This window comes from Bufo bufo, chromosome 3 (genome assembly GCF_905171765.1).
Source record: "Bufo bufo chromosome 3, aBufBuf1.1, whole genome shotgun sequence".
In the NCBI taxonomy this organism is placed as follows: domain Eukaryota; kingdom Metazoa; phylum Chordata; class Amphibia; order Anura; family Bufonidae; genus Bufo; species Bufo bufo.
Genome location: NC_053391.1, coordinates 571,151,385 through 571,165,255, shown reverse-complemented (window position 1 = coordinate 571,165,255; position 13,871 = coordinate 571,151,385). Strand labels below are relative to the sequence as shown.

Here is a 13,871-nt window from a genome sequence, read left to right as displayed (position 1 = left end):
TCTAAAAGATTTCGTGGGAGAGGGCCTGCTGCCGAGCTGACCATATAAAAATTTAGGGGTGAGGGTCTGCTGCTGAGCTGACCCTCTAAAACATTATGGTTGAGGGCCTGCTGGTGACCCTCAAAAACATTATGGATGAGGGCCTGCTGGTGACCATTTAAAACATTATGGGTTAGGGCCTGCTGCTGAGCTGACCCTCAAAAACATTAGGAGCGAGGGCAGCCTTATAAGCATTTTGATATGATGGAGGAGGAGGAGGACGAGAAAAGGGAGATTTAACCATATACTCTTTTTAGTGGTGGAAGGGGTGCATGGGAATACAGTGCATTCAATACACCATAAAAGCCACATTTAGAGTGCCTTTATGTTCAGCCGCTTTCCTCTGGTGGAGTAGAGAAGTCAGGGGCAATCCAGGCCTTGTTCCTTTTTATAAGAGTCAACCGATCAGCATTTTCAGTTGACAGGTGGATGCGCTTATCAGTTATTATGCCCCCAGCAGCACTAAATACACGCTCTGACAAAACGCTGGCGGCGGGCAGGCCAGCACCTCCAAGGCGTAGAGCGCCAGTTCGTGCAACATGTCCAGCTTGGACACACAATAGTTGTAAGGCACACAGGGATTACTGAGGACGCTGACACGGTCTGCTACGCACTTCACCATCTTTCAAATTTTTTCCCTCCATGTGACACTAGGCCGCACATCAGGTTGAGGGTGCTGGCGGGGTGTCATAAAACTGTCCCAGGCCTTGGAGAGTATTGCCTTGCCTCTGTTACAACTGCTGTGTGTTCCCCTCGTCTACCCTCCTCGGTTGGCCAAGGAACTACGTACTCTGCAGCCAGCGTTGTCAACTGGAAATTTATGGAGCAATTTTTCCACAAGGACCTTCTGGTATTGCACCATTTTGCTCATCCTCTCCACCACAGGAATGAGAGATGAGAGGTTCTCTTTGTAGTGGGGGTCGAGAAGGGTGAAAAACCAGTAATCGGTGTTGACCAAAATGTGTACAAAGCGAGGGTCACAAGAAAGGCAGCCTAACATAAAGTCAGCCATGTGTCCCAACAGACAAAACTTCACTCTCCTCATCAGGATGATGACTCTCAATCTCCTCTTCCTCCTCTTCTACGCATCCACGCTGAACAGATGGAATAAAACTTCCATGGGTACTACCCTCTGTAGCGGAGGCAACCGTCTCCTGCTCCTCCTCCTCATCATCCAATTTGCGCTGAGAAGACGAACTGAGGGTGGTCTGGCTATCACACTGTGTACTGTCTTCCCCCATTTCCACCACATCCACATGCAAAGCGTCCGCCTTAATTGTGAGCAGCGAGCGTTTGAGTAGACACAGAAGTGGGATGGTGATGCTGATAATAGCGTTATTGCTGCTCACCATCTGTGTTGATTCCTCAAAGTTGCGTAAAACCTCACAGAGGTCAGGCATCCATGCCCACTCGTCGCTTGTGAAGAGCGGAAGCTGACTGGAAAGGCGACGACCATGTTGCAGCTGGTATTCCACTACTGCCCTCTGCTGCTCACAAAGCCTGGCCAACATGTGGAACGTTGAGTTCCAGCGCATGCTCACGTCGCACAACAGTCGGTGAGCTGGCAATTGCAAGTGCTGCTGCAGAGTTGCCAGACCGGCGGAAGCTGTCGATGACTCGCGGAAATGGGCACACATGCGGCGCACCTTCAACAGTAGCTCAGGCAAATTAGGGTAGGTTTTGAGAAACCGCTGAACCACTAGGTTGAACACGTCGGCTAGTCATGGTATGTGTGTGAGCTTGCCAAGCTCCAAAGCCGGTTTAAGCACGGCCTGTTGCCGCTTCCCCACTGCAGTGCTACACTGCTTCCAGCCACTGACTGATGGCTGACTGGTGCTATAAGATGATAATTCAGAGGTGGAAGTGAAGGAGGAGGCGGAGGAGGAGAAGGGGGGGTTGAAGCCACTAACGTAGGTGCTGGCTGAAACCCTGATGGAAGTAGGGCCCGCAATCCTTGGCATCGGTAGCATCTTGCCATCCCAGGGTACGACTCGCTCTCGGCCTCCACAACGTTCACCCAGTGTGCCATCAGGGAAATGTAGCATCCCTGGCCAAAAGCACTTGTCCATGTGTCAGTCGTTAAGTGGACCTTCCCAATAACTGCGTTGGTCAGGGCACGGGTGATGTTACGGGACACATGCTGGTGTAAGGCTGGGACTGCACACCGTGAAAAATATTGGTGGCTGGGGACAGAGTACTGCGGGACAACCACCGCCATCAGGCTGCGGAAAGCCTCAGTGTCCACAAGCCTAAATGGCAACATTTCCAGGGCTAGCAATTTGGAAAGGTGTGCATTTAGTGCTTTGGTCTGTGGGTGGGTGGCTGGGTATTTGCGCTTTCGTTCAAAAGCCTGGGGTATAGACATCTGTACACTGCGCTGGGACACAGAAGTGGATGTGCTAGCTGATGATGCTTGCGAAGGTCCAGGTGCAGGGCGGGAGGCATTGGGGCCTGCGTCTTGGACAGGGGATTGGCCAGCACGTAACACAGGGGAAGAGGAGGCAGTGGTGTGACCCGCAGACACTGGTTGTGGACCCAGGCGTTCGGCCCACCTATTAGGGTACTTTAATGCCATGTGGCGGATTATGCTGGTAGTGGTGAGGTTGCTAGTGTTCACGCCTCTGCTCATTTTGGTATGACGCAGGTTGAAAATGACAATTCTTTTATCGTCCGCACTTTCCTCAAAAAAGCGCCAGACTGAAGAACACCTACCCCTTGGCAAGGGAGATTGCCGCAAGGGGGTGCTCCGGGGAACTTTTGCGGGCCTGTTTGGTGTGGCCCGCCTTCTCCCTTTTGCCACCCCACTGCCTCTTCCAGCCTGTTGCGGTGCTGCGGATCCCTCCCCCTATGTTCTGCTGTCTTCGCTTGGCTTGCCACCTTCCCAGGTTGGGTCAGTAACTTCATCGTCCAGCACTTCCTCTTCCACTTCCTTACTCTAGTCATCCTTCTGACTTGCTGACCTATTAACAACCTCAGTTATTGACAACTGTGTCTCATCCTTATAATGAACCTCTTGAGACACTAATTGCAGTTGACTTATTGGCAACTGTGTCTCATTATCATCATCCACCTCGTGAAACTCTAATTGCAGTTCCCCACCGTCATCTTCTTCTGACTGTGGATGCTCCAGAGTTTGGGAATCAGGGCACAAGATCTCCTCATGTCCCTGTCCCTCTTCAAGCGGGCTTGGCGAGAGGCCCAAATTAAGGAATGGTGATGAAAACAGCTCCTCGGAATATCCGAGTGTGGGATCACTTGTTTGCCAAGACTCTCCATGGTGGGTGGAAGGAGTATCAGGGTGAGGATTCTGTTGACCAGACTCTTGGCTACTGAGACTGGACTTTGTGGAAGACAGGGTGGTGCTTAACTGACTGGAAGCATTATCTGCTGCAATCCAACCGACCACCTGGTCGCACTGGTCTGACTTTGAGAGTGGTGTCCTGCGCCGCTCTGCAAACTGGGATATGAAGCTAGGTATCGTGGATGAGTGTTTCTTTTGCTCTGGCAGCAGGCACAGTTTCACCGCGCCCAGGGCCATGGCCTCTGCGTGCACCATCAGCAGCACAACCACTTCCCTGTCCCTTACTGCTCGCCTTGCGCATATTAAATGGTATATATGCTTGCAAGTATGTCACATGTACAGTAGCCCAGGTTTTGTAAGTGTATGCGCAAATAAAGTACACAGAATGTCACAGATATTTTTAGGATGCGCACACGTTAAACAGGAGGTATAGCGCAAGTAATGTCGCTGTCACCACCGTCTAATACAAAATTACACTGAATGAATGTCACTGATATTTAGGATGCAAAAAACTTTATACAGGAGGTATAGCGCAAGTACTGTCGCTGTCACCACCGCCTAATAAAAAAATGACACTGAATTAATGTCACTGATATTTAGGATGCACAAACGTTATACATGAGGTATAGTGCAAGTAATGTCGCTGTCATCAGCGGCTAATAAAAAATTACACTGAATTAATGTCACTGATATTTAGAAAGGGCAAACACTATACATGAGATGTAGCACAGGTAATGTCGCTGCCACCAGCAGCAAAAAATTTTTACTGAATGTCACTGATATTTAGGATACGCAAACGTTATACAGGAGATGTAGCGCAGGTAATGTAACTGTCCGCAGCGGACACCGTCTACAGAAAAAGTACACTGGATGTCACAGATATTTTTAGGCTGCGCACACGTTACACAGGAGATGTAGCGTAGATAATGTTGCTGTCACCAGCAGCGAAAAAAATTACACTGAATGTCACTGATATTTCGGATGCGCTAACGTTATACAGGAGATGTAGCGCAGGTAATGTAACTGTCCGCAGTGGACACCGTCTGCGGAAAAAGTACACTGGATGTCACAGATATTTTTAGGCTGCGGCCAAACAATTGAAAGCTATTTAGCGCAGGTTGCGCGAAAAATATATATTGCTGCCAGATACAACTATAGTCCTTAAAAGGACTTTTGGGTCTCTAACAAGTTTCAGCAATTTAGTGCAGGTTGCGCTAAAAATATATATTGCTGCCACACACAACAATAGTCCTTAAAAGGACTTTTGGGTCTATAACAAATATAAAAACAAAAATATTCCTATTTCACTCCCTACACTATCTCTCCCTTCTGCCCTCCAGCTCTCCCTGACTAAGACTGAGCCGAACGCGTGTCATCGGGTGCTATATAGCACACGATGATGCGTTCCGGCCAGCCAATCACTGTAATGCCAGTAGCCAACAATGCTACGGCATTACAGTGAATGGCAGTACTTACCTGCACGTTTATTGGCTGCGTAGCAGCCAACAAACGTGCGGGGAGGAGACTCGAGCATCACGTGGTATTCAGCTGAACACCGCGATGTGCCGATCATTGCGATGCTCGAGTAAAATTAGTGTTCGGCTGAGCATGCTTGCCCAACACTAATCATGACTAATACCCTGCATGTTTGATCATAATATATCATAATTTTAATCCTCTGTGCTTTGCACTTTTGATTGTGTTAAAGTGTAACTGTCATATTTTTTTTTATTTGCTAGTTTATTAGAGCTAGGACTGTATACCTGAGTTAGTCTGTCAATGATTGTCAAAAGATCTGTAATTACCTTATAATAACAGCTTTCATTAATGTCCCCTGTCCCTTTCCACTGCTCCCTTAAAAGACAGTTCCTATGACTTGTCTGTCTCTGGCTAAGAAGACAGATAGACAGAGGGGCGGTCCTTCACTCTGCATGCCTGCATTAGGCTTCAGAGTGAGGAGGCGTGTCTCTCAGTAATCCAATCTGATTGGCTGGCAGGGAGCTGCTGGCTACAGCAAGTGTGTATGGGAAGTGAGGGAAAGCAGTTTTGGCCTCAGATCTGGCAGAGGAGCCATCTTGAGAAGGTCCTCATATTGTAAATGTTTAAACAGCCGAAACTAAGGAAAAAACTCAAGGAAAACAGTGGTATGTGAAGAAACTAAAGATTGCTTTATGCATAATGCTGCTGTAGCAGTAACATATGCTAAAATTTATTTTTTGATGAAAACATGACGGTTACACTTTAATTTGCTTCTAGGCACGTGTGTTGCTGAGGAAAATAAAAGTTCAAAATCGCCAGTCGGGAGCCTCATCCACTATCTGTGCTTATTGGAGGGGATACAAAGTAAGGCTGTCTCCTCAGCTTCATTATCAAGAGGGCACACACTAATTGCTCCGTTTACAGTGGTTATTTCCAGCAAATCGATTTTGTCTGTCATGACTCATACATAACGTGTCTCTACTTCACCCTACCCCTATCTATCTATCTATCTATCTATCTATCTATCTATCTATCTATCTATCTATCTATCTATCTATCTATCTATCTATCTATCTATCTAATTACCCTTCTGCCTTCTGTGCTATAAATCTGTCAGGGCTGAAAGTATTTGTCTGGTTTCAAGAGGAAACTGGACAACTCTCAGGATCAACTTGCACTGGTTAGTAAGGTACTTACCTACAGTACTGCAGCCAATCGCTGTCTTCAGTCCTGCGCCTGAAGAGGCCAGTGATTGGCTGCAGCGGTCATGTGTTGTCAGCTTAATATCACAACTGCAGCCGGGTAAATAGAGCCCAGCCAGTAGACCTGGAGTGATTGCGTAGCGTCTATCAGGTAAGTACGTTATCGTGGGCTAATCCCGAGCGTTGTCCGGTTTTCTCCTGAATCCGGACAACTCCTTTAAGTACAAATCTGTAAGTAAAGGTCCTTTTACATGGACTGATGATCTGTCAGAATATTGGGGAAGAGCATTTATATGCAGGCTCGTTCCCTATAATCTGCCTGTGTAACAGAGGCCGGTGATCACCGGATCACAAACGCTCATTCACCAGGTGATCGTGTCGTTCAGGCGGCAGATGAAATTATCGTTGTGTCTATATAGTGAAGGAAGATGCTGCGACTCATGAATAAAATTCTTTTTATTAGGTCAGAAAGGAATACCGGAAATATTTCCGATCCAGTGCATCAAGAAAACTTGCCAACTTTATCTACCTGAGGATTGTAAGTTTTTTTCTGCCATTGCTCAGTTATTTGTGGTTGCTACGCTTAAAGTATTATAATAAAATTTCACCTTGAAACAAACTTGAGAAGCTCTTCCCAATAAAGGGAGTGTCCAGAAGTAGGACTATAAAGCATGACTGATTTCTTCCAGACCCCTCCTGTCCACAGGATGTGTGTGGTATTGCAGCTTATGTCCATTCACGTCAATGGAGCTATGCTGTATTAGCAGGCATAAACTGTGGACCATGCACAGGTGTAGGGCTGTTTGGGAAGACAGCAATGGTGTTATTAATCAATGAAAACCCCTTTAATTAAATGATAATCCAGATAATAGCATCAATTTCTAATTTCCCTAATAAACGCAGTTGAAGGTTATTTTACGGCAGCTTGTAGTCAGGTATCCATTAAACCCTGTACATGTGCTCCATTAGGGCATATGGTGATCTAAGAGCAAGTTCCCCTTGGTCCGTCCATCTACTACAATGTTACCCATTCATTTCCATTTAACACTACGAGGAGATTTATGAAAATTTTAAAAGAAAAACTGTTTATTGCCTATAGCAGCCAATCACAGTGCAGCTTTCATTTTATCTTCTGCTCTTGAAAAATAAAACCTTGGGGGTGATTGGTTGATATGGGCAACTCAGGGCCCATTTACATGGGAACAAGCCATTCATTCCTGATCATTGCCCGCTCGTTTAAAAAGAATAACTCCAAATTGTCTCAATCTTATTCCAGTAAAGTAGGAAACTGAGAAACATCTCAAGACAGAAGGGTTAGACTTAAAGATGCCCCAAATTTGGCATCATGTGACATTTGATAAATTTGGCCCAAATTATGACAATGTAGACTTCTGCAAAACTGATTTTAAAAATTCCCCTCATGGTAAGTTGTGTGTGCACCCAGCCTTAGGGAGGGGAAGGGGTGTATTAAGGTCGGCTTTTCTCCTCCCCCGCACACCCTCAACACTTTTTTGTAAAAGTGGAAAGGGAGGTGAATAGCACACCTGCGCATGTGCCAAATGTATAGCACACAAATATTTAAAATTTTGGTGGAAATCAGCACTTTTGCCAAAATTTACAACACTTGTATGCCATACATCTGGCACATGTTTAGATACAAGTGACTCTGCTGTCGGTATCTGCACATGTGCCGCATGTGTCCACTTGCCATACAGCTCCTGCAGAGAATTACAGGTACCCAGGAACAGCCCAAGGAAGAGGATCCAAGGTCCTGTTAGATTAAAGGGGTTGTCTCATGATATTACTTATCCCCTATTTGGCTACCTCCGTCAGTCCAAAAATCGGATGGAGCGGCAGCACACATGCGCGACCGCTACTCCATTCAAATGGGGAAATGCAGAGCCCTGCTTCTCGTGATAGGTAGGGGATAAGGCTTTATCATAGGACAACCCTTTGTATTGAATACATGCAGTGCACTGGGCCGCTGGGGAGGTGTGAGAGCATGGAGCTGGAAAGGATGGGCGTGGTGGCGGTAGCAACAAGGATGGTTGTAGTCCTCACAGTGGCCAATTCTACTCCCTCTAGCGCTGCCTGGGCCGCAGGTGCGTGAGTGGAGGGGCACAATCCTTCTTCCTGTTGAGGCCCTCCCTAGAGTTTTTGGGGTCTCCTGTCTGGTGGCAGCTGGGGTATCCTTGGTATTAGGTAGATGAGCAGTAGGATGAAAGGCAGGAGGGCAAGGGTGAGGGCCAGGGGATAATGGTCTCTTTACTGAGTAGATGATGGAGTTTGTAGTACATACACAAGTAGTAGGAACAGTTCGGAGGTATATAACACAGTAAGATTCTTCCAAAGGTTGTATATAGGAGGTGGCAATGATGGTAGTAATCCTCCCTGAGTCTCTTTTTAGATACACTATGCAATCCTTCCAAATGACCACAGGAGAACAATAACTCTCAATATTCTTTCTGCAATGCCCAATCTGTGGGGTGTAGAACTTAGATCAGATGGTTAGTCCTTCTCAGAAGTGTGGTGGGTGCCAGAGACAGTTAACCCTTTCCACAAGTAGGCTATTGCCATAAACATGCTTGCACTTTACTGTTTCAGTCCAGGATGGCCTTTTTAGAGGTTCTCAAGCATCTGTAAATGTCTGTTCTGTTTCTCTCAGGGGTAGTCCCTCAGTCAAGTTGCTTTAGGCCTCATGCACACGAACGTTTTTTTTCACGGTCCGCAAAAACAGGGTCCGTAGGTCCGTGATCCGTGACCGTTTTTTTCGTCCGTGGGTCTTCCTTGATTTTTGGCGGATCCACGGACATGAAAAAAAAGTCATTTTGGTGTCCGCCTGGCCGTGCGGAGCCAAACGGATCCGTCCTGAATTACAATGCAAGTCAATGGGGACGGATCCGTTTGACGTTGACACAATATGGTGCCATTTCAAACGGATCCGTCCACATTGACTTTCAATGTAAAGTCCGGAGTCCCTTTTATACCATCAGATCGGAGTTTTCTCCAATCCGATGGTATATTTTAACTTGAAGCGTCCCCATCACCATGGGAACGCTTCTGTGTTAGAATATACTGTCGGTTCTGAGTTTTCACGAAGTGAAAACTCAGCTTTGAAAAAGCTTTTATGCAGACGGATCTTCGGATCCGTCTGTATAAAAACTAACCTACGGCCACGGATCACGGACACGGATGCCAATCTTGTGTGCATCCGTGTTCTTTCACGGACCCATTGACTTGAATGGGTCCGTGAACCGTTGACCGTGAAAAAAATAGGACAGGTCATATTTTTTTCACGGCCAGGAAACACGGCTCACGGATGCATTTTCCGTTTTTTCCACGGACCCATTGAAAGTCAATGGGTCCGCGAAAAAAAACGGAAAACGGCACAATGGCCACGGATGCACACAACGGTCGTGTGCATGAGGCCTAACCTGCCAGCTTTCAGTTTCAGTAATGAACATTCCCTGCACTAGGCTTAGTTGTCAGCATCTCACATACACACACTCAGCAATCACTCCTAACCAGGGGGTGAGGCCAGCCTATCACCCTGGTAATAAATACAAACATCTGGGATACACATTGCATAATAAAAAGAATACTTTAACAATTTATGTACTTTGGCAACAAAGCACAATATCAACTCTTTAGTAGGGATCCACCGGGTCACTGCATACATGTGATTGAAAAAAACCAGAAAAGAGTTTAAATTATAATCTAAACAATTTTATCTATGCCCATATCTGAGAACTTCTGATTTTACACTTTGTAGATTTCAGCCTGTACCTTTAATAGGTAAAAAAGAGTTATATAGTATATGCATGGATTTGAGTGCTTGATAACATTTTCTTTGTTCTTATTTCTCAGCTCCAAAAGTATTTCCTGGGACTGAAGAACAACCTTCCATCACTGTCTCCAACAAACAAAACCTGGACGCCTCCCAAGTACAAGTTTCTCACTGGTGTAAATCAGGAATTAATGAAATTATTCCAACTTTGGAAGGTAAGAGACTTAAGGGTGTATTAGAGACGCCCATCAGACAGATGATTACACCCGTAACACATTTAAACATTCCCTCAGAATCCCAGGCACTAAAATGTGATAATAGCAGTTGTGGTGTGAAGACCGTTCAGTTTGTATAAATTCCACAAAAAATGACTATACAGTGTACATGTATTGTAACTATAGCATTATTAGGGCAAAACTAGACCAGAGAGCAGAGCTGAATTACTTCTTCATTTTCATGCAGCCACCACTAGGGGCCTCAATTCAAAATAAATTATTTCAGCTTTCATTCCAGTAAATGGTAACTGTATAAATTTCCATGTACTGAGCTCCCCCTAATGGTGGCTGCAGCTTCCAGACTGGAAGAAGATTTATCAATGTATTTATGCCAGTTGTCTGAAGAACGAGCACCATATTTATGGAGCACCTAGTCCACTTTTTGGCCTCTTTCACACGAGCGTGACGGATTAGGTCCGGATGCGTTTAGGGTGCGTTCAGTGAAACTCGCACTATTTTGGAAGCAAGTTCAGTCAGTTTTGTCTGCGATTGCGTTCAGTTGTTCAGTTTTTTCCCGCGTGGGTGCAATGTGTTTTGATGTGTTTTTCACGCGCATGATAAAAAAACGGAAGGTTTACAAACAACATCTCTTAGCGACCATCAGTGAAAAATGCATTGCATCCGCACTTGCTTCCGGATGCAATACATTTTTCACTGAAGCCCCGTTCACTTCTATGGGGTCAGGGCTGCGTGAAAAACGCAGAATATAGAACATGCTGCAATTTTCACGCAACGCAGAACTGACGCGTGAAAAACAACGCTCATGTACACAGCACCATAGAAATGAATGGGTCAGGATTCAGTGCAGGTGCTATGCATTCACGTCACGCATTGCACCCGCGCGGAAAACTCGCTCGTGTGAAAGGGGCCTTTCCGAAATGGAAGTCAGATAAAGTGGGTGAGGTGGACGGTGACTTTCTTTTTATTACTATTTTTGATCAAAATTTCTCCTGCTTAAAAAACAAGCAAAAAACAACAACCCTCTAAACTTATCAGAAATCTGTGTTGCGCTTTGTGTTTCCTGAGAGTGATTGTCACACAAGGACAGGGAAAGTGGGTAGGTTAGGGGTCCTATGCTAAGTTTTAATTTGGGTTCTATGAGAACCTGACTGAAAAATGATGCCTGCTCTGCTGAGCTGAGCGTGCTTGTGTATGGGGAAATCGGGAGACAGATTTAGTTATACGTTTTGAATGTAAAATACTGTAATTTATAATATATTTTGTGTAAAAGATAACCCTAAAATATTGGTTTACATTGAAATATAACCACTATGTATACTGTATTTTATGTTTTTGCTTAGTGCAAAAGATACAGACAGACTACAACCCCTCAACGCAAGGCAATCCTCCAAGATAAACTAACTGCCAGTGAACTATTTAGCGGAAAAAAGAAGTCTTATCCACCCAGGTCAGTATGCTTGAAGAATCGAAATGGACATGCAGATAATGGAATGAATGATTAGTAATGTGATGAGGAATGCACTTTTCATGCTATTATTCTGTATTCTTATCTGTGAACTTTAAAATTACCCAATTTTTTTTATTTTTTAAATTGTTCTTTGCCACAGAGAAATAACATTTAAATCAATCTTCTTTCTAGTGTTCCAAAACCATTTCAAGGAGATTCTGCAGGTGTACAGAAAAACCCCAAACTTCAAAAATTGATTGTTGCAGATCAAGGAAGGATAACGGTAGCGGCCAACGTGCAAAGAATAAGCAAAATTGATGGCAAGGTTTGTTATTCTGACATTTATCTGTGATAAGGAAATTGCCACTCACCACAGCAATGACAACTGTGAGATCAGGCTCGGACTGGCCCACAGGGGGACAGTTGAATCCCCCTGTGGGCCCTGAGCAAGAGTGGGCCGCCAGTCCCCTATCCCTTATACAAGTGACAAATGGCACAGTATATTGACTACATACAAATATGCAGCCAACCTATGGGTCCATATACAAAACAGTTTATTATTATAAATGCATCCAGTGGCTGGGATGACCTCTAGGCACAGAAACAGGCCAACCAGTATCCTCTTTCTCCAGGGATCTGTCTTCTCGTCGCTGCAGGGACCCCACAATCAATCATCTTGAGCATCTTTCTTCTGCCTGCTGCTGTGTGAGCGTGTAGTATTTGCATGTTGCTGTACGTTGGGCCCCCAGAATGAATCAATGTCAATATAACATCTACAGCAGTATTTAAATAAGTTTATGCTTAAACTGTGTTCAATGTGTATGTTTAGTGTATACCTATAGGCAGAACCAATGGCTGGGTAGGTATACATCTAAGTATACAGTATAGGTAGGATATCACTAGAGATGAGCAAATTGATTGTAAACAATCCAAAGCTTTTTTGATTTGTTTCGGAGGAAGAAGATGAAGGATCACATGATACTGGGAGGAAGTGGTGGGGGGGGGGGATCTTGACCTGATTGACTCAGATTCAGGGGCAGTATTCATGATGGTCCTTTTCTGAGAATGTCATAGAACTCCATTCTGTGTTCAGCTTCTGACCTGAAAGGGTATCTTGTGGCAGTGTCCGACCAAAAGCAATTTGAGACACTATAGGCAGAAAATTGGGAGATACAATTGTGTACATTTTAGGGAATTTGATCAGGGAAAGATTAAGGGAAAGCTCTGAGGGAGTGAGGGACTGATCACCCAGTTGTGTGTTTAATACAGCTGCTGCTAGCATCTACTTCTGTATTTAAAAAGAAAACTGCAAGAAAAAAAAGAAAATTCTGTACATGAACAGCCAGCTTTTTTTTTTTAAACCACAATTTTCTACAGTTCACAGGCTTATTGCCAGCGCCCCATAGCATGCTGAGCAATCACAATTTTTTTTTCTTCAGTGCATTATACCCATGTTATTAAATGTGTTAGATAACGTTCTGTTATAAGAAAAGCATTTTACAGCAATAACACCATTATTATACCTGTGTTATTAAACATGTTGCATATAATTGCAAGATAATGTTCAGTTCTATCAAAAGTATTTTACAGCAATAATGCCATTAATATACCTGTGTTATTAAATGCGTTGCATGCTATTGCAAGAAAATGTTTAATTATGGCAAAAGCATTGTAGGGAACAACGCCAATATTGTACCCGTGTTATTAAAGGCATTGCATAATAGTGTAAGATAACATTCAGTTTTAGCAAAAACATTTAATGGTAATAACACCATTATTATACCCCTGTTATTAAACATGTTGCATATTATTGCAAAACCGATACTGTATTGACGCTATTTTTATATCCGTGTTTTTGAACATATAGTTCAAAAACATTTTACCACAAACATTGCATTGTTATGTCATTGAACACGATACTTCATCAGACCATGTAGTTCAAATACATTTTACTGCAAAAAAACGGCATTATTAGGAATTAAAATTGTCAATACCAGTGTGCAGTGTTTAGAAGGGATGGGACATTTAATTTCACCTTTATCTTTAAATGACAGAAAAAAGCATTTTGCTAGTACTGTTCAATAATCTGTGTACCAAACCCGTGACTTTTCATTTATAAACCTCCTAATAAAATGTCTGTAATATAGAAGAGTGCAAAACGAAAGGCCCAGGCCTTGTCATCTGAGATTAAGAATGTGAGTAGTAGCGGCAGTAGCAGCACAGTTCTCCCTGGCTTCCGATAGGCGTCGCATTATTATTTAGGACAAAGTGGATGAGATTGTGGACTAAATGCCTCACTTCTCCTCTCAGTCACAGCAGGATAATGAAGATGTCATTTATAAGCGTCACTTCTTTTTTCCTAAGAGGCAACAACACCCCA

General features: G+C 44.2%; 1 protein-coding gene across 2 annotated transcripts in view; it reads left to right on the top strand.

Moving 5' to 3' along the window:
- The window catches only part of MYO1A (myosin IA), a 128,422-nt gene that overhangs the window by 89,478 nt on the left and 25,073 nt on the right, over window positions 1-13,871 (top strand). The window contains exons 22-26 of one of the 2 annotated variants that reach the window (XM_040425707.1): window positions 5,597-5,683; window positions 6,485-6,559; window positions 9,889-10,023; window positions 11,385-11,491; window positions 11,684-11,816. In XM_040425707.1, coding sequence (XP_040281641.1) covers window positions 5,597-5,683; window positions 6,485-6,559; window positions 9,889-10,023; window positions 11,385-11,491; window positions 11,684-11,816 — 537 coding nt within the window. The remainder of the gene's footprint in view (window positions 1-5,596; window positions 5,684-6,484; window positions 6,560-9,888; window positions 10,024-11,384; window positions 11,492-11,683; window positions 11,817-13,871) is intronic. The other variant, XM_040425708.1, reaches the window with a different exon arrangement.